Raw genomic sequence first — 22,064 nt, 5'->3', positions numbered from 1 at the left:
ACTGCGTTTTCGGCTAGCACGACTCACAGAAACATGTCGGGCGAAAATCTTTGTCCTGACTCTTTATTCGGTGCGCGTATGCTCCGAAATACAGGCACGGCGAAAGAAAATCACTCCTATTATTTTCACGACAAATCCTGTATTTCATTCTGCTAATTACTGAATTTATGCCACTTGTTTCTTCAATTTATTGCTCTCAACATTTTTAAAGTAAATATCGCACCGATCTAGAGATCCCGAAATCTTGAATTTACTTAAATCAGAGATGCTGTAAAATGTTTCAGAATATGCATTATTGTTCTTCCTTCCTTCCTTTAAGGTGTCAGCTTTTGGTTTATTATATCATACCTAAGGCAATGATCTTATTAAGTAATTTGATTTCATAGATAGTTGCGATATTTGTCCTCCATTATCTACAGGTCAGCTTAGTATACATTTGAGCATTTGGCATTTGAGTGCATCTCCAAAGCAGTAAGTCTGAATAAAGCGGTGACATCTAAAATATTCAAAAAGTTAGACCTAGAATCCTTCGAGACTTTAATAGCTTATTTAAATCATATACTATAACTCTTTTGCCAGCCCATTCACTTAAACGTGACTTACCTTTTACGCAAATGTCATTGTTTTAATAACTTTTGACTTTCTTTAACGAGTTTTCGTTGTCATAAGTCTTCATAGAAACCGCAAATACCACAGTATTTGTTTAAAAAATATGCCGTTTTTGTTACCAGGAGTATTACTACGTACACTCGTACTTCGTTATAACTCCCGAACGCCGCATGTACCGCTATCGCTTTACTGTTAAACATACATACATTTACACACACACACACACACACACCGACAATGTTATACAAGCAATTACTTGTAAACGTAAACTTTCACTTTGACATTGAATTTGTGGCGCTTATCTGCCAGCGAACACTAAAGCCACCAATGTAAAAGCAAATATTAATTCCAAAAAAAGAACTGCATAGTAAATGCCTTGCGGTGCATTGAAAAGTTAAACGACCGCTTGTGGCAGCCGCATCCGCGATTTATTTCTTTTCTTTTTAAAATTTTACGGCGAATACCACAAATGACAAGCTCGACGCCGCGGCGTTCAGAAATCACTCGCTCAGCCATTGCATCCTTTCCAGTTGGTGACGTGTGGAGTCAGTGACTGCCTCGCGGTTGCCAGTTCAGTGGCCAAACAACGGAAATCCAGGTGAAAACTCACTTAAAATGCTTTGGCAAAATAAATAGTTGGGCTTGCCGGTGTTCACATCTTTCCAAACTTTAGCTTGCCTGTAACCGGCAATTTGCATTTCAAGATTCAAGATTTTCTAATAATTTCTCTCCTTTTGTACCCCTGTTTGTGTGTAGATATGCTGGTGTGGTGCTATTGCAAGTGATTTTGGCGAGTTTGTAAGTTGTAATATTCAATGGAATATTCTATTTTTTATAAAGGTTATTACCAAGTGGATCTTTTTCGGTAAAATCTTTGAAATTTCGGCTTTTTCCCTAAAAAAAATCCCTCGTAAATAAGCCCGTATACGCTGAACTACCCTGAACGGAGTATAATAAGTTTGCAACAAATCATATTATTTTTTCCACACAATTGACATGGGATACGGTAAAGGTTGGTCCATTTCGAGTTTCCTCACTTTTTTATGAGAAAATACAAAAACTTCATATTTAAGAGGGAATATATATTATCGCTCTAAAAAAAAACATTCTTTGGCATTTTGTTTTTGAATATTATCTCTTTTAAATGTTGGCCGTGGCAACGTTTCAGATGGTCTATTCGCTGAGTCCAATTTTCGCTGATTCGTTCGAGCACTTCGACTGGCAAATGACACGCGCTGATGTTTTGCTCCAAGGCCTGAATCGAAGCGGGATTGCTCGCATAGACTTAATACTTTACATACTCCTTCAAGAAAAATTTTAACGGTGTGATATCACACGATCGTGGTGGTCAATCATCCGTCCCAAAACGTGAAATTATCTGCTCACCGAAGTGTTCTCTCAATATATTCATTGATTGCTGCAATGTGTGGGAAGTGACACGGTCTTATTGAAACCAAATAGTAATATTTCTGTAATAAAGCAGAACGATTTGTAAACATTGTTAATGTTGCATAAAGTCTTTTTATGATGAAATGCCAAATAATACTGAACAAAAATAACATGTCAGCTTCACACGACTCACGGATTAACTGTCAAAAAATGGTTATTTAAATCTCTACTTGAATTACCCCTTGTTTGATGCGGCTTAGAATGGTTATTTGAAACCAATACCATTTCTAACTTACTGACAAGAGATTACTCTTCAAAAGGCACAAATCTACGCTCCACTTTCGAAAATACGAAAGATTGGAAACCGAAGTATGGTAGATTTTTGAACGAAGACATTTTGGGGACTAGTATGCTTCCAGAAGACAAGACATATTATGTTTGATTGGGGTCCAAAATACACAAGTCGCCAATTTATTTCAAATAGTCATTACCGACACATAAAACAGACGAAAATATTGCATGTTAGCAAACTGTTAAGGTTGTTTTTTAAGTCTGGTTATTTTCGGGCTAGTCGAACTTCAGTCGTGAATTACAAGTTATAAACTATTTTTGGTTGAAGATGAAGCTCGGCAAAAATATTCACAATTATAATGGTTGGTACACAAAAAACGTTTGCTTTGCTTTACTTCAGAAATTTGCTTTGACAGAGAAGTTTGAAGCGTTTGTATGAGTTCACATCGAGGCGGAGCAAAACAAAGTAAAATGTTGTGCATGCTGTGTGTTGTCAGCTTTACCTTTAATAGCCGACATTTTTATTGGAGAGAAGCACGGAAAGCAAAGCGAGCATTCTCGTTCACCACTTGCCTTTAGGTCTTCGATATTAAAGTACGAATCGTCAAGCGAAGCAAGGAAAGTTGTATGAACTTGCCTCCTCAACGCTTGCGCCTTTATGTATGTGTGTATGTACATTATTTGTTATTTCAAATGAATTTGTTTTTATCGACATAATTGTAATTTGTTAAACACCCACAACAAATTTACATTACGCGCTATAAAAACAAAACAAGGATTAAAAAAATACAAAACAAAAATTACAAAATTAAAAAAAAAACTACATAATGTTAATAACAAGAGATGCGAATAAACGTGTGTATCAACAAAAATGTAATTTTGTTTGCACAAATTGTTACTTTTACTGCAATTATACAATTACAACAACAATAAGTTCAGCTATGCACAAGCAGCACTGAGCTTCGCTTTGAGTGAATGGTGAGTGTCAACAATTCGTGGAAGTCACAAATAAAAGGCTTTTTAACATAAATAGCAAAAACAAAAATAACAATAACAGCAGAAACCAATAATAAAGACAATAACAAATCGTAAACACTTTTTCCACCAGCAATTAGAAAAAGGTAAACTAATGAACAGTATTAGTGGAAGACAGCTTGCGATATTTGTAGAAGTGATTGGCGCGCAAATTGTTGAAGGGTGCAATTGAGGCATAAGCTCGCGGATACGCTGAAAATTAGTCTCTGCACGAAAGTCAGTATGGCTAAAAGTAAAATTTCAAACAAAAAATATTAAAATAGTAATAATAATAATAAAGAAATTCGGTGGAAATACTGCTGTTAAAAGAAGAAATAACGTTCACTTCGGCTACACCGAAACTATGTATAATACCCTTCACAGGTGAATTTCTTAAAGCATGAAAGGGTGGCTATAACAAAGTAATTTGTATGGCAGCTATAGACTGCGAAAATTCACCTCAAGCGCAGGCATCCTTATGACTACTTCTCATGGGTCTAGTAACTGAACTCCATCTGTTATCGCAATGTACCAAAACTGGTCCATGTGTAGCTTATTGGCCTACCAGATTAATCTAACCTAACTGATATGCTATAGTAGTTAGATCTGAACAATATGTGTGAAGTTTGTAGAATTGCCTTGGACAATAATCCGCGCCGAATTTCGGGATATATTGTCAAATAAAAAAAAATTTTCTTACAAACACTTAGTTCTGAACAATTTTAAGGCAGCTATGTATATCCTATAGTTGTGCTATTTAAAAGATATATTCGGATACTGCAGGCTTGTCTTTAACAATAAACAATGTCAAATCTTCCCTGTTTGGCGCCAACAGAGATTCCAAGTGTAGCCAGGTCCTTCTCCACCTGGTCTTTCCAACGGAGTGGAAGTCCCCCGGGGGGAACTACGTCGAATACTTTTATAGTTGGAGCATTTTCATCCAATCGAACGAAATGATCTATGCAGCGTAGCCACTGTAGCACCTGATGGCAAGAGTCTGCTCTAGATTCCGAGGCTTACTTTGTTGTTGGTGTTAATACTAGTTTCAAGGTAGACGAAATTATCTACGACTTCGAAGTTATGACTGTCAACAGTGATGTGGGAGCCAAGTCCTGAGTGCGACGACTGTTTGATTGATGACATGATGTATTTCGCCGTACCCTCATTCACCACCAGACTCATTTGCTTCGCTTCCTTACCCAGCGGTTGTTAAGTCCAATGATATTAATATCACGCCAGCAGGTAATACTCTTGTAGAAGATTGTACCTTCTTAATTTAGCTTTGCAGCTCGTCTTACTTAGCAATACGTTGAAAAAGTCGGGCCATAGCGGGGTTAACGGAGCTTTTGATATTGCTACACCTCAGTTTGCAAAGCTGTATTAGTTTTGGGGAGATACCAAATTCTGGCATCGCAGCATAAAGGCAAAAGCAGCTTTAAAATCCACGAAGAGGTGGTGTGTGTCAATTCTCTTTTCACGGCTTTTTTCCAAGATTTGGCGCTTGATCTATATCTGGATAGTTGTTGATTTTCCAGGCCCAAAGTCAAAATGATAAGGTCCAATCAGTTTGTTGATAGTGGACTTTTACCTTTTCTATAGTCATCGATTGGGGAATCGGGTTCACTATCTGCTGATGGTATGCTTTTAATGCCACTCAGCAGGCTGGAGAAGTATTCCCTAGATAATTTTAGTATGATGTGAGCATCAGCCACTATATCACCTCTGGAGGTTCTACAAGGGTATGCTCCGGGCTTGAAACCTTCTCTTAGACGCCGCATCTTTTCGTAGATGAGGGACTAGTTCAGACAGACGTTTCTTTCAGAGTATTACAAACTGCATGACAAACTGAAACCCTGTTCTGCGTATAAATATACAAATGGTATATTTAGTATAATCCGATATACTGGTAATATCTGTAACATATGTAATTTTCTAAGCGTTGATGCTTTCGATTTCATTAGCTACAATTCGAGCTGCTACAAAAGCCATTCACGGCAAAGTGAAATCAGCGAGCATTCACAAAAACAAAAATAAACATTAAAACGAAAAAATGCTACACTATCACTATCACTACACACATTCATACACACATAAAAGCAGACAAGCAATAGCAACAACACTTGTAGTTTCTGAATATATTTGTACATAAAGCCAAAACAGATGGCCGCACGCTCCGACTAATGGCGATGCAGCGGCTGGCTATTGGCCCAATGGCGAATGCGTGTAAGCATACACACATCCGTACATACATTGTATATGTACATCCAACTAGTAGCAGGTTTGTGGCACAAGCGGCTAAAGTTCATTGACATCAGACGAAAATCTGCATCGAGCTTGAGCGCGGCGCGGCACGGCAAGGCAATCCGGGGCCAAGACACTTTGATTGCGCATAAAACTTTACGATTTTATGGGGAGTTAGTTTATGTACAAATGAACACATACATATACACATATGTATATACATGAATATATGGAGTAACAAAAAGCTCACGCCACAAAATCAAAATTCCCAAATCGCTTAAAAGACGCCAATAAATTCGTGAAACGCTTAAAATCCCAATAAAATGGAGCACTTTGCTGCCACTTCTAGTTTGAAAATTACACGTGTACATGTGTGCGTAAAAGCTAATAAGAAAGTATAACTTTATTCAAAACATTTCCAATATCGCTTCTGCTTCGCCTTCTGCTCGACTAAAATTAACTTACTTTTACTTTCTTACAAACGAAGCGCTGCTTATTGTTCGCGGGCTTTGTTGTCCGGCTTATGCCAAATATAAGTATATGTAATTGTGTGTGTGTGTAGTGTATTGGTAAGCCGTAACAGTCTGTCACAAGTCAGAGCGTCTTCTCCTATTCACCTACATAAACTTAATTGTTTAGTCTACTCAGTCCATTTTGGTTTGAGCCGACCGTGGCAATGCAATCAATGCACGTTTCAATTAGTTACGTAAACGTCGCAGCTGTCAAGTTGACAGTTCCTTAGTTCGTCACTTTAACAAATTCATCGTGAATAAAGGCGTCAACACCGATTATAAATATGCTGACTCTTTTATTGTTAAATTCACTTTTAATTTTCCACCTCTAAAAAGTCGTAAAAAGTGGCGTAGAATTAATTGGTTGTTGTTGCAGGTAGAGTGGGATGCGATTGCAGCTTTCGTCCGGCAAGTAAGAGTGTGACTTTTAACAACTGTATATGCTTTAATAACAATTTTGCACCCACAAATTACAAATGGAGTATTTTGCTAGTTGAAAGCCTATGCCAGCTCATGATTTGAGAACCATTTTCGTGACTGAAATGCATTCGGAGTTTAAATTTTGCCTGCCGCGCGGTGAGCATTGTGTGCAACATGACTTTAAATTGCTGTTGATTTTGTAACACTTCGTACTTATGAATCACCTAGTGGGATTAGGAGCTTACTAATATAACAACTATATCGGCTACGCCTTACTGAGACTAAAATCATTAATACTCATGAGTTCACGAAAGCTTTACACTATATACGTTCCTATGTTTCAAAGACTAAAAAGTCTAAACATTTTCCGAAAAATCATACCCCTGAGATCTTTGTAAAAGCAACTTTACGCGTATTTTAAATAGTAAACTTTGAATGCTCACCGTCCCCATGTAAAATTAAGCTAAGGATTATGCCACTCATTTATATTTTTATCTTTATTTATAGTTCATTTTAACCTATAACTTCATTAGGTTAGTTTTTCAGCTTACTCTAAACTTCACCACTTTTTTTTTTAAATAAAATTTATTTTTTCTTTTTCACATTGACTTGAAGAAATCTTTTTAAAGCGAGCAACCCAACTTATGCGATTGAGAACGGCTTGGAAAATTATTTCCCTGTTCTAAGCATTAAAGCTTATTCGGATATAAATGTCGTCATAATATAATTGTGAGAACGGAATGGATTAAAGTCTGGAAAGTGTTTATAGGTATTTTTTCAAATTACTAAATAGATTAGAAATTTAATGGGTGATTTTTTTGAGGTTAGGATTTTCATGCATTAGTATTTGACAGATCACGTGGGATATCAGACATGGTGTCAAAGAGAAAGATGCTCAGTATGCTTTGACATTTCATCATGAATAGACTTACTAACGAGCAACGCTTGCAAATCATTGAATTTTATTACCAAAATCAGTGTTCGGTTCGAAATGTGTTTATCGACAAATTTTGTTCAGCGATGAGGCTCATTTCTGGTTGAATGGCTACGTAAATAAGCAAAATTGCCGCATTTGGGGTGAAGAGCAACCAGAAGCCGTTCAAGAACTGCCCATGCATCCCGAAAAATGCACTGTTTGGTGTGGTTTATACGCTGGTGGAATCATTGGACCGTATTTTTTCAAAGATGCCGTTGGACGCAACGTTACGGTGAATGGCGATCGCTATCGTTCGATGCTAACAAACTTTTTGTTGCCAAAAATGGAAGAACTGAACTTGGTTGACATGTGGTTTCAACAAGATGGCGCTACATGCCACACAGCTCGCGATTCTATGGCCATTTTGAGGGAAAACTTCGGAGAACAATTCATCTCAAGAAATGGACCCGTAAGTTGGCCACCAAGATCATGCGATTTAACGCCTTTAGACTATTTTTTGTGGGGCTACGTCAAGTCTAAAGTCTACAGAAATAAGCCAGCAACTATTCCAGCTTTGGAAGACAACATTTCCGAAGAAATTCGGGCTATTCCGGCCGAAATGCTCGAAAAAGTTGCCCAAAATTGGACTTTCCGAATGGACCACCTAAGACGCAGCCGCGGTCAACATTTAAATGAAATTATCTTCAAAAAGTAAATGTCATGAACCAATCTAACGTTTCAAATAAAGAACCGATGAGATTTTGCAAATTTTATGCGTTTTTTTTTTTAAAAAAGTTATCAAGCTCTTAAAAAATCACCCGTTATTTAAACTGACTTTATCTTTACAACAAACATAATAGCTAGCAGAGCCCTTTTTGTAGTGCAAAATGATCTTTAAGTATTTTCCCGATGATAAAATGTAAAATTACAAAGCGGATTTATCAAATAAACTACCAAATGTATTCTTCTATGTACTGAAAAGACATCTGAAAGTAGTAAGAATATTATGTTAACATAAAATTATTCGGATAATTACGTCTTACATTAAAAGATAAAAGTGGTTAAGCAAAACGCAAAATTATATGTATATTTTACTGTTGGATAAGTTTTCAATCTTACAAGCGTCTAAAGGTATTATAAAAGGAGTTGCTACGACCGCGAAATCCCGAAATTCGAAATATCATATTTTAAGATAAGGTCCGTTTCTGGCTTAATGGCTTCGTTAACAAAGAAATTTCTGGTAATTGGTGTGAGCCAAAGCCTCGTGTGGTTCAGGAAACGAAATCCAATTCCCAAAATTTGACCGTTTGGCGGTACCATCGAGCTTTGTTTCTTTCAAAATGAGGCAGGAAAAGCGGCTACCATCAATACCAAGCGTAATAACACGGTGGTGCATTGGGTCATCGGAAATTGGTGTAAACGGGTGGTGATATACAAACGAAGCCATGGTGGTCCTTTGGCCGACATTTTGTTTGAAACATAAATGCCATTAAACTATCTGCATAATAAAAAAAAATAGTGCCCATTTCGACCAAGTCTGATTTTTTATTTCATTTTAACATCACGTCGATTTTGCTAGTCTGCGAAACCAAAATATGTTTCTTGTAGCACACGCGATAAACCGTCGAAAACCCTATCAAGTATAGAAAGGGTAATCCAATTCTAGGTGCCTTACTCTTCTAAAGAAAAACCACAGAAACTTCAAATTTAATTTAATTAAATTTAATATTTATTATCAATCGAAAGAACATGCTTTGGCATTTATTTTTTGGAGATTATCTTTTTCTAATGTTGGCCACGGCTACGTCTGAGATGATCCATCCGTTGAGTCCAATTTTGGATGAATCGTTCGAGCATTTCGACTGGTAACTTGCGAAAGACATGCGTTATGTTTTGCTCCAAGGCCGGAAATGAAGTGGGATTGTCCGCATAGACTTAGAGTTTACATATCCCAACAAGAAAAATTCTATGATAACACATAATCTTGGTGACCACTTGACCGACCCAAAACATGAAATTATCTGCTCACCAAAGTGTCCCCTCAATAAATACATTACTTGATGCCATGTGTGGGAAGTCTTGTTGAAACCAAATATTGATCTTGAGCTGCAATTTAAGGGATCCGGCTATCATGGATTTTTGAAGAAGAAATATGGACTGATGATGTCATCGTCAAATAAACCACACCAAACCAATGTTTCTTCTGGATGAAATGGCAGCTCTTACATCTCTTCAAGTTGGCCATTTACTCGTTTACATACCCATTGAGCCAGAAATGGTCCTTATCGCTCAACAAAATTTGGCTCGAAAACGTCGGATCTTAGTCCATAGAACGAAGCGATGTCCGTTGAGTAGGTCGAACCACTTCAGTTCCTGTACGTTTTCGATTTAAAATCTTTACGTAAAATGCGCCAAGTCGTTCCATACATCAGTCCGAGATGCTGCGAACGGCGCCGAATCGACTCTACGCAGTCTTCGTGTACACTCTGCTGCTGCTTTATTTTCCTTACCCCGTGCTGAACGTGACCTATTCGGTTGAATATTATGCAATAATGAATGCTGGGTCTCAAGATGGGTGAAGATATTGCTAATAGTATGATCAGTAAGCCGATTTTATTGACCATAAGTTGAGCAAATCTTGCGAAACATATTCACATAGTCGCTGTTGAAGCCCAAAATATGTTGCTTGTAGTACACACGATGAATCGTCGAATACCAAATAGCGTAGACATATATGTAAATAAATAAAAGATCAGCGCGGTGAGTTCAGTTGATTTAGCTATCTGTCCATCTGACTGTCTGTATATACGCGAAATAGTCCCTCAGTTTTTAAAATATCGCTCCGAAAACTTGCACAAGAGTTTTTTCTCCGAGAAGCTACTTACCTGTATATGCCTGAATCGCCGATATCACAACTGCAAGATTATTTAGCTTCCCTAAAAATTGATCATTAAAAATCAAGTATGGAAAACTTATTAGTTGACAAGATGATCAGATCACCATAGCACATAGCTGCCAATCAAGCTATTGGATGCGAGGCTGAATCGTGGTTATTTACAAAAAACAACGCGCCTAGAAAGAAACGTTGTCAACTGATGAACATGTGGAGGACATTATGGCTTGCTCCGTTTTTCAAAGTAGCCCTGGAACCTTCTAAGTGCTTTATCGGATTTTAACTCATGAGGAATGAATAATGAAGCCACGAACTTTAAAATACGTGCATACAGATGAATAGTATACATATAAGACTTCTAAGAGTTTCCAAAGCTGTAAAACAACAAATGCCCATTGTAAACAAAAAGAGTACAAAATTAATGTTGCGAACACTTTGTGGTGTATTGAACTTTGAAGCGCCGTGCGAATCTGTCATTTGCTATTGAAATGTTAAAGGGCAAATGCGACACTGCAAAGCGAGCGCGCACATACAATATTATACATACTTAGAAAAGCATACATACATACCTAAGTGCATACGTGCATTTGAACTCGAACGTTTTGCTATATAGCATTAAATATAAATGCCTACACTATGTGTGCCGTTATAAATCATGCTTATTTTTTTTGTTTTCGTTGGATGTCTAAACCGGCTGGAGTCGTGAGGTTGTAACTTGCTTGGCACCCAGACTGCCATTGCCGCTGCGACACCGCGTTGAACCCACTGAAAAACTGTTTTTTTATATTGTTTTTCTTTTTGGTAAATTATTTGGTCGAGCTTTGCAAATGAAAAGCCTTTTCCACTTTCTCCACTTCTTTTTCCAAAAAGATCATTAAAACGGGAAAAACAAACAGAAAGTAAGCATGCATATAAATAATAGACATAAATAAATACATTAGCGAGCAAAAGCAAAGCAATCATTGAAAAATGAAACGAAAAAAGCAACGACGACGAATTAAATGCGAGCGCGAACGCTGCAATTTTAATGGCCGCCATGCGCATTTCTGCAGCTGCGCGCCAGCTGTTGTGGCAGACATTTTGGTGTAGGCATTTGTAGTCCCGTTGGCGCGCAGCAACGGAACTTGTAAGTGCACACCAGGTGAGCTGAACAAATGGCGAGGGCAGGTGATGAGCATTTCGAACTTGTTTGCCGCCTGTTTGCGCACTGCCGCCGCGAAGCTTTCTCAGCACCGACGTATTACCAACGTGGTGTTGTTGCCTACAGACTGACTGATTAACGACGCTACGACGACTGACTGCCAGCGCGTTGGCGATGGTATAGACCAATTGCAAGCTGGGGGCTTAAATACAGACAAGTTGCCGATTTTTCATTCATTTCAAGTGGAACACTCATAGCGATGCGTCCAAAAATGATGAGCCGCAAGCGAAAAGTGGCACGCGTGCGCAAACAGCAAATACATTTTAGTTTTCAAAAGCAAAAAAAACAAAAAAAAAAACTATTATCATTAACTACCGTGTAGATCCTCCAATGGAAATGGCATGAAATCAAATTTAAGTTTCGCTTCATTGTTGCAGCTACAAATACTTCAATGAGTTGGCACGCCAGGCGCACACCTCGAAGATTTCACTGCGCCACACCGCGCTGGAAGGACTTTGTCCGCCACGTGATCCGCCCACCTGCATGCCGGCATCGGCGCGCTATCGCACACACGACGGCACCTGTAATAGTCGGCGGCGTCCGCGTTGGGGCGCCGCACAAATGCCGTTCAATCGCTTTCTGCCGCCCGAGTATGGCGACGGTGTCGACTCGATACGCATGTCTATTGAGGGCGGCCCGTTGGCTTCATCGCGATTCGTTAGTCTACTGGTGCATGGCGCGCGCGATGGCGAAGCGGCGGTGACATTAATGACCGCGCAATGGGGACAACTGCTCGATCACGATATGACATCGACGGCGCAACCGCGGTAAGGCATAACCACAATTATATGTAAACGCAAGCATATTTTGACTAAGAAATTTTTGAATTTTCCACGCGCACGTAGTTCAATCAACGGTTCGGTGCCAAGTTGCTGTGGCAACACCGATTTCCATCCATCCTGCTTTCCAATTAAAGTACCGCTTGACGATCCATGGTTGGCGCCACTCAAAGTGCGGTGTTTGGAGTTTCTCCGCTCGGCGCCTGCGCAGCGTCGTGACTGCATACTCTCTTGGCGCGAGCAAACCAATCAGGCCACTTCATATATAGACGCCTCACCCATATATTCGAACAGCGCCAAGTCTTCTGATAATGCGCGCGTTTTTCGCAACGGCATGCTTGTCTATGGACGCGGCAATCCTGCTGAGGATGTGTGTCAACGCGGCGCAATAGCTACGCAGTGTATACGCGCAGGCGATGGGCGCAGCGGTGAGCAGCCTGGTCTGCTGGCTTTACATCACGTTTGGGTGGGTGAGCATAATCGTATAGCGTTGGAGTTGAGCGAAATGAATTTGCACTGGAGCGATGAGAAGATCTACCAGGAGGCCCGACGCATTGTGGGCGCCATGTTTCAACATATCACATACAGGGAATTTTTGCCTATTGTGCTGGGACGCGAGGTGTGCAGACTATTTGATTTGGAACTATTGAGCACTGGCTATTATCAGGGTTATGACCCGAAGACAAATCCAACGGTCGCCAACTCTTTTGCTGCGGCTGCGTTTCGCTTTGGCCACTCGTTGGTGCAGAACTCCTATATGCGCTGCGATCGCTTTCACAATTTCATGCGCAATAGTAAGTAGAGCGTCCAAAAATTTTCGTTGTAGTTATGAGATACTCTTTAAGTGTGTTATTGATTTCAGACGTCAGTCTTCATGAGGAGTTCCAACGCGGTGACATCGGCTCACCCGGTTCATTGCATCGCCTTATACGTGGCTTGGTGAATCAGCGCGCGCTGAAGCGTGATGAGTTCATAACACCTGAGCTGACCAATCACCTCTTTCAAACACCAGGTACTTTCAGCACGCTTCAATTCAGCATTTAACAATTTTGAAATTTATCTATAAATATTTCACAGGCTTTCCATTCGGTTTGGATTTAGCAGCCATCAATATACAGCGCGGTCGCGATCATGGCGTGCCACCGTACACTTCATGGCGCGTACCTTGCGGCCTTACCCCCATAAACAGCTGGGAGGACTTTGCCAATGTCGTAGGTCCACAATCGGCGCAACGCATTAGCCACGCCTATCGCAGTGTACATGATATTGATCTCTTTGTTGGCGGTATTGCCGAACGACCTGTAGTGGGTGGTCTAGTTGGTCCCACATTCGCCTGTATCATCGCGCAGCAGTTCAGCAATTCACGCAAAGGTGACCGTTTCTGGTACGAGAATGGTGATTTGGAAAACTCTTTCACACCCGCCCAGTTGCAATCCATACGACGTGTCTCACTCGCGCAGGTGCTCTGTCGTACTGTTGGCGGTGGTACAATGCAGCCACATGCTCTGATACCGTCAGAAGTTGAGGGCAATGAACGTCAAGTTTGTGGTACCGGCACATTGTCGCCCCTCGATTTGAGCCCGTGGATCGAGCAGGATCCTTTTGTGACCACTCCAACGACACAAACACAGGAGCCGGATCGCGTATTTGAGATCTTAGCTACAGATACAATTAGGGAGGACATACCGACTGGCTCTGTACAAGTAGTAAAAGAGAATAAGGCAGGCTTTCCGAATCGTGAACGACCCGTGAATAACAAGAACACGCCAAATGGGTTTGTTACCCAAATTAAGGTGCCGGGTGAGGTAATACGTATTAGTGACAAATTAGACATACGACAAAAAGTGACATCTGCTAAACGACCAATTGCGACTGCGAAACCAATTAAGGGTATTAATAATAAGATTGACAAAAATCCAAAGATTACACTTAATATACGTGGGGTGAACGTACGACGACCACAAAATAACCGACGTACCACTGTAGTTGTAAACAATATACCAGTCGAACTGCGAAGTGCAACGGATGGCGAGACTGAACCCAACGTTGCTGTACAGACAACAAAGTCTACAAATGCGCAGAGTGCAACCGAAAGTATAACCGATGAAAAAGCACGAATAGACCACACTGATTTGGAAATACAAACGGGACGCAAACAAGCGGGACTAAACGAGCCGCTAGAAACAAACAAAGTTATTGAACTCTCAAAAGAAGCTCAGAAAAATAAAGATTTTAAAATTCAAGCTGATAGTAAATCAAATCAAACACCAAAGACTGCAACTAACTCGAACCGCAACGCTTCCACAGACGATCCACTAACAACTGTAGAACAAAGCAGCACTGACAATAAAGACGGCACAATAAACGACAATGCACGACAATCAAAGCTTGAACTGGAGATACGATCACTTGACACTATTAACAACACCGTTATGCCCTTAACTAAAGACATACTTTCTGACGAAACTATTAAGGCAAAAGTACCGACTGTCTACGAGACAAACGTAGAAAGACATATTGATGACAGAGATCGTGAGACTTCACAGTTCGACGAAGCACTTATATTTCTTGACGAAACTTCGAGTAATACCGAAGCACACCGAAACGCAGACGTAGAAGACTTTGAAAATATACTGAGAGAAAATTTCAGTGGAGCTGAATCCAAAGTTGTGAAAAAGAAGTTAGTCGACAAAGCTACGGACACAGACGTTCAACGTAAAGATAGCGACACACTTACTAATTGGAATGGCAGAACTGAAGTACCACAGACTTTATTATCAGACAACGTTGAGAACCTAACCACAGTTTCGACAGAGGTTGTGTCTGTGAAAGACACAAAGAAGCAAACAAGCGAAATTCAGACAAACGTAGACAATGAGGATAGTACATGGACAGGTTCGACTAACTTAACGCTTACAAATTTACCCCGTTCTACTAGCGATTTGGACGACGTTACGTTAACAGAAGGGACTGATGATAAAATCTACAATTTTACAGACTACACAATTTCAGACAGTGAGTCGATTACCGCTGACCTTCACCCAATGGAACGTTTAGAAGAAACCGCCGAACTTACAAGTTTAAGACGACGCCGACCTCAGTTGAACCGAAAATTGATTGTAGTCAAAGTACCGAACCGGAATAATGAAACTAAAACTAGATATCTTACAAAAGCGACAAAAAGGGCGATCACTTCTCGACAAGTAGAACTCAGACAATACCAAACGCAACCGACATTTTACACACAACCGCAGAAAGTTGTAGTCAACGGACCGAATTCGGATCAATATGAAATCGAAATAAATATACGACAAACAAATAAGCAATCATCTCCAGTTTTGCCCTCAACGACCGCGGCGAGTCCTTACAAACAATGGAATCGTTATGACAAATATTCACCCAGTTATGTGGGATCATATTACTCGAGCACTATATCGCCACACGCCTTTTATCCGAACACACCCACTGTATCGGCTAACGTCGTACAAACACGACGCACCAAGCCACCGACCGTTATTTATATTAATGAACACGAAGACCGTTACACAACGACTACACGAGCACCGGGACTGTTTCAAAATATCTTGTCTTTTGCGACTAGTGGCTTTGGCAACAATAACAAGCCACAGCAGCAGAGTCCACACAGTACGGCAGCGCAAAAAGATCATGCGAATTACGGAACAAGTGTCTCAAATATTTATGAGAGTAACCAAATTTATGGACCGAACACGGATATATCTTCCGTATCACACTATGTACCACGACCAACGAACCAGAATGCGTTACCAGCCTTTCCAACTGTACCGTCGGCTGCTAGTCTGAGTCAGGTAGGCGGTGTGGCGAGTAGCGGGGTGGTACAGGCGACCAGTAGTGCAATCAGCACTGGCAACTTTGGTACCATTGTTGGTGTGGCACAAGCGAATGGCGGCGATAGTACATTCAGTTTTAATATACGGCCCAAACCCAACCCAGGCGGACAGTCGCAACTTCCTTTACCGCCAAATCAAATCGATGGCGGTAGTTACGGCCTATTGCCGTCGCGTAATCCGCCATTTAACCAAGCACCGAATACGGGATTCTTTAGCTCACAACATTCAGTGGCTTCCCCAAGTGGGCAGACATACTTTAGTAATACGAATAAGGAAGGTGCAAATAGTCCGTTTTCAAGCGCACACAAAAGACCGCAACAGGGAACTTATGGCTACTATAGTCACATACAGAACCTACCGTTACAACAGAAGACAATTTTGGAACATACTAATACTATCAAGGACTATGACGAAGTCGCCATTTCACGCACACTCGAACCAATTCTGACTAACCACACGACGGATGACGAAAATGACGTCGACGACATTGATGATGTGGACGATTACGATTATAGGGATGATGATTTGAGCGAAAAATTTGATCAAGACGGTTATATAAGACCCGAACATATGATACAAGCGGTCATTAAATCCAAAGAGAACGAATTACGTAACTTAACGGCCAAAAAGAACTGTAGTGCCAAAATTGTGGATGACAACTACGTGTTGCCCGTACTTAACACAACTCTAGACACGCTGAACAAAGAATACTTACTTAAACTGTTAGAACAAAGTATAGAGACGACCACTACCGAGACAGCAACAAGTACAACGACAGAAAGTGTGACCAACTTCCCCGATGCTGTGGGGAAACAACTTAATAATGACATATTGGCCGAAGACTATGACGAAGAGACGACCGAAACTTTAATTGCTACGAAAACGACGGCAATCCGAACGTTAACGAACAAGAGACAAAGTGTGAAGAAGCTTGAAATTGATACTGAAACTGAAACTACGAAGACGAAACCCATTCTTGCCGAACGTATTGCTTTTGCACCCATTAAGATTTTAACCAAGCTAGAAAGGTTGGTAAACAAAAGCTGGAATCTTCACTAATATAAATTATGTATAAAATGTTCCATTTTTTTTCTGTTTATTTAGACCTGATAATTGGATAATTTACGATTCACCCAAAAACTACCCTCCATTGCCTGAACTACCAGCCATGAATGCAGACTCGTCTGCGCCCACAGATGAAATACCAATGCCTATCAGGGGTTTGGCGGGAATTTGGCAGAAGAAGATACAAACACAAAAGGACATGAATAGAAAGCAGTTTTTGCCAACTAAGGCGCCGAAGTCCATCGAGTCCACGTTGCAAGCAGAAGCGGGAGTTTTTACAACCGCTTCACCAGCAAATGCTGTACTCGCCTAGTTTTAACAACAACCTTATGTAGTTGAGATATTGTTAGGGTCACAGAATTATGTATACGAATATGGTATATTATTTATTTATTATTCGATTAGCCAATTATTGTCATATTAATATTTATATTGTAAAATTTTAAATATTTATAGAAGAAATTAAAGAATTTTATATAGCAAATTTGGAAAAATTAAAATTTTGTTTTTTTTACCAAATTTGAAAGTTATTTTTGGCCAAATATTATTTCTTGTCAAGACAATTGAAATTGTATAAGGTCATGCTTTTTAGATAACATATGTATCGTAATGTTATAGATTCATTACTGTTACGACCTCTACTTAACGCCGAACAACACCATTTTAAATCGCAAAATTTATCAATGGATGGTTTCTAGGCAAACTCAAAAGACCAGGAACCTTTCGCAGTTATTCAAGTTAGATACGTAAAATAATAAATAAAGTAGGACGCGGTCGACTGATCCTTCAATTTATTGACATTCTATATTTTTAATTTCGATTAAAAATATTAATTTTACTATATGTATATATATTTAGCTGATGTTAAGTGGGCTTGAACACAAACATACATATATCATATCATGATAATGACCCGTTAAAATATATGGAAGAGTCATTGATGCAGACCTGGAGAAACTTTCTTATTTAATTCCATTTTATCGATTAATTAAATTTAAATTAAACCGATTATTAGAAAGAAATTTTATTTATAGAAGTATCTCATGGCAACCACTAAAAACACCGGACAATAAACAAGCTGATTGTCAAAGTAGCTGTCAACCGAGCATTGCCTCTCACTTTCACCAACGAAAACAAATGGCTTTGTTTATATTTCCCTTTCACTTATCTTTGACATTTGCTGCGTCTCTGCCATTCCGATAAACAGAGCAACAACGGCGGCGACGTTGGCTTTTGTTAGATTTTTATTTTCACTTAGTACATTTGACTGCGACGATAGTAGAAAAAATTTAATTTTATGCAAAATTAAAACGGATCCAGCTGCAGCAAACTGTCGTAGATTTTAGTAATTGTAGCGCGAACATTTTAACAGTGAATTAAGTAGGCTGTGATTGGAAAATGGCATTGAATTGCAGTAACTAAGCGAGCTGGTCTCGATTAGGCTGACTAGCAAAAGACTAGTCAGGAGGAGAACGAGAAAGTGAAGGCGAAATTGTAAGTCTGTATACAGGTTACATATCGTTGGCAGAATTGGTTGTAGTGGTGTCAATAAGAAGCTAATCAGTGCGAAGTGATGGAAGCGGATTTCAATGCTTTTGCTGAATCATTATCAGCTTCCTCGGAAGAGGATGATGATTTTTCCACGGCTGATGATAGCTCGGATGATTCCGATGGCATCAGTAGTGGCGTTCAGCAGCAACAAATGAGCAAACACTTCTGTAGCACGAGAAACGCGACTAACACAAATAACAATCCTAATAATTTGGTGCAAAAAATATACAATAGAGAGGTGAGTTCAACTTAAATATAACTAAGTAGTTGACACTAAGTAATACACTCTATCTTTTCAGCGTACTGACAATTTCGCAGGTAGAACGCGTTCAGCCCATGCACCACAACGCGCTTATGAGCAATTGCCAAATAGATTAAGATTTTGCCTCAAGGATATTGTGCCGAAATGCTTCCTACAAGGGTGAGTAAAGATTATTTTTAAAACCAATTTGTAAATTCCAAACTATTTGATGTCTTAATTTTTAAGTGCATTTGTGTAAATTATAATATTTTATCCCGTTTCAGTCACATGTTTATGGGCCTTAGCGCCTGCGGTCAATTCCTCCTAAGCTATAAAGTGTGCTGCAATGACAATATGATGACCAACCACTATTCATTTGGTTATGGCTACAAATATACGTATGTAACTAACTTAAAATATGTATATATTTAAATACAAACTTTAAATAATCCAATCTGTTTGGAATTTAAGTCTATTTTTGCTTCTAAGTCTTAAAAAAAAAAAACAAGGAAATGCTTAACGTTTATTATTTTTAATTTTTAGATTGTACTTTTGGGTCTATCAACCGCACAAACCGTTACGCAGCTTTTTCAAGTGCTGCCTGTTTGATGATCATGGTGTTGACAATCTAAAGAAAGTGACGATGACTCAATGGAAGTGCTCCGATCCTCGTATTCTCATCATACATGGGGCAGCTGAAAATGAAAACGAGGATTCATATATTACCTATGTTAAAGTTCCTAAACTCGGTTGTTTAGATTGTAGAAAACTCCGGGATAATGAAGATAGTACATGTAAGTGTGTAATTATACGCTGAATATATCTTGAGTTTGCAACGAAGTTAGTAACACCCAGAAGAAAATGAAGAAAACGGGAACTAGCTTCATAGTTGTTGAGATATCGGTTTGAAATTTTGCAGTTTTCAGTAAAGGGTGTTATCACTCCGGTGTAATCTAAAGTTTTTTCTTTTATGCGGTAGAAATTAAAGCATCTATTTAATGTCATTTCAGACTTTCGCTGGCATATGCTCTGCTTGAAGTGCAACCTAACCATACATACAAAGTATTCTTCAACAGAATCCGATCCAAAATTCGACCCACATATAAACCTTATATGTCCCGAACGTGTTTTAATAGTCTCTAACGGTTTTATGCATATGATGCATATTGAAATAATACCTGCTGCTGGCACAACCAATTCTCCGCCCCCAGCACAGCAACACCATCTTCTATCATCTAGTCGCAGCACACCGTGCAATGAATCATCAGCTATGAGCATATCAAGCATGGATCGTCGCTTACTGCCGCTGACTGCCGACGAACAAGCCAGTTGCGATAATCACAATAACGTCATCGCACGCATTATTGCCGACTTTAGTGACATTGAAACGGATTCCACGCATTCCAGCGAAACACCGATACGCGCATCACAAAGTGAGGCCTCCCTCACATCACCCGGTTCGGCAGTGACATTTATTTCACGTAAAACTTACGATGAAGTGATTTTCACCTGCAGTGGCAGCGCTTCACCCAACGCTGGCGCGGCCACAAGCAGCAGCAACGCAAACAATGCCAACAAAATGACTGAAGCCACGGCGAGCGCCACAACTACCGGTCTCAATAGCAGCCCCGGGGCCGGTAGCGCAGCACGTTTTAGTTTAATCAATCACCGCGGCAGACGTCATCATCGTATCGTCACAAAGTCCTTTCGCAATGGCGTTACAACCATCGATCTGCAGACAACAGTTCCCACCACCAGCGCCACTCCAGCTACGGCAACAATGGCCGATCGGCTTAACGCCTATGAATTTACCGAGGATAACGAAAAATGTGAAAAGATCTCCACTCTGCGCAAACGTCGCTTGGCCGATAAAAAGTATGAATTTTCCGAGGACAACTCTGAGAATATCGTGCCGTTTACGAAAATACGTTCGGCCAATAAAAATCTCACTATGTCGCATTATACCTCGTCATATGGCAATAGCGGTGCGCGTACGCTGCACCGTTCAGCCACCGCAACTGCGGGCACTGGTTCACACCATTTCTACAATTCACCATGCGCTTCGCCATCATCATCGCCCCGTCCATCACACGCTTCACCATCGAATTGCAACGATGCGCGCCACTGTACACCGCCGCCTATGCATCGCGCTTCGCCCATAACTTCGCTGCAGCAGGGCTTTCGTTCGCCGCCATGCAGTTCACCTGTTGCTGGTGGCCACATACGTTCACCTAGCCGTCACGTGACGCCAGCACACATTTACGGCTCCATTTCGCCACCGCAAACCATTTCAACAGCCACACAGCAAATGCTGAGCTTCAAGCCGTTGGGTACATTATCGCCTCTGCAAGTATCGTTGGCCAAGCGTCATCTGGACTTGAGCGGCGCCATGTCGCCTAATGCCAATGCGCCATTCCTATCGCCGCGCCGCGAAGAGAATCGTGTGGTGGAGCTGCCATTGCAGGCAAACACAACGTCAGAGAAACCGCTGTGCACGAAAAAGTTCAAGCGACGCTTCGTGGAGGAAGACGATGCCGCTTCGGTCATAACCAGCGAGGAGGGTAAGTTGATTGTGCTAAGCGTAAAAATATATGTATATACTATACTCTACCAAAATGCTGAGTTTACAATGTTGTGGCTTCCAATCTTTTACGCGAATACTGCCGAGTTGTCAGTTATTGTGACTGCCGCATATTTTTTAATTCAAACATTTTCGATTAGAAATAAAATTTAAAATTTTTATTTTCAATTTTGGTATAAAAAAATAAATTTAGAATTTCTAATCCATTGGGATTAAAAGTTGAAAATTTAATTGTTTAACTCAATAATAAAAATTTGGGTTTTTATTCTCAACTTCTTGCATTAAATATTGGGAAAATACTTTTTAATTAAAAAATTGGATTAAAAGAAAAAATGTATTTTTGAAATTTATAGTTGGAGTGAATAGTCTTCTTTAATTATAAGCTCGAGATAATTTTTTTAATCCGATCCTTTACATTTTTTCCACTTTTTAGTTAAATTTTTTTTTTTTAATTAACAGAATCTAAAAAAAATGATTCTTAATTCATTATTT

At 39.9% G+C, this 22,064-nt stretch overlaps 2 protein-coding genes across 2 annotated transcripts in view; both read left to right on the top strand.

The window, feature by feature from the left end:
- The window catches only part of LOC108970477, a 30,185-nt gene extending 12,558 nt beyond the window's left edge, over positions 1-17,627 (top strand). Inside the window, exons 4-8 of the mRNA XM_018935885.1 lie at positions 11,864-12,253; positions 12,332-13,059; positions 13,128-13,277; positions 13,343-17,162; positions 17,239-17,627. Of these exons, the coding sequence (XP_018791430.1) occupies positions 11,864-12,253; positions 12,332-13,059; positions 13,128-13,277; positions 13,343-17,162; positions 17,239-17,512 (5,362 nt within the window). The 3' untranslated portion in view covers positions 17,513-17,627. The remainder of the gene's footprint in view (positions 1-11,863; positions 12,254-12,331; positions 13,060-13,127; positions 13,278-13,342; positions 17,163-17,238) is intronic.
- A 787-nt stretch (positions 17,628-18,414) lies between these two features.
- The window catches only part of LOC108970347, a 5,391-nt gene continuing 1,741 nt past the window's right edge, over positions 18,415-22,064 (top strand). Inside the window, exons 1-5 of the mRNA XM_018935674.1 lie at positions 18,415-18,988; positions 19,050-19,171; positions 19,276-19,389; positions 19,535-19,785; positions 20,002-21,552. Of these exons, the coding sequence (XP_018791219.1) occupies positions 18,773-18,988; positions 19,050-19,171; positions 19,276-19,389; positions 19,535-19,785; positions 20,002-21,552 (2,254 nt within the window). The 5' untranslated portion in view covers positions 18,415-18,772. The remainder of the gene's footprint in view (positions 18,989-19,049; positions 19,172-19,275; positions 19,390-19,534; positions 19,786-20,001; positions 21,553-22,064) is intronic.

The sequence above is a fragment of the Bactrocera latifrons genome, unplaced genomic scaffold (genome assembly GCF_001853355.1).
Source record: "Bactrocera latifrons isolate USDA-ARS-PBARC rearing strain unplaced genomic scaffold, ASM185335v1 scaffold_3, whole genome shotgun sequence".
Lineage (NCBI taxonomy): Eukaryota > Metazoa > Arthropoda > Insecta > Diptera > Tephritidae > Bactrocera > Bactrocera latifrons.
This window is presented reverse-complemented; position numbering and strand designations above follow the sequence as displayed.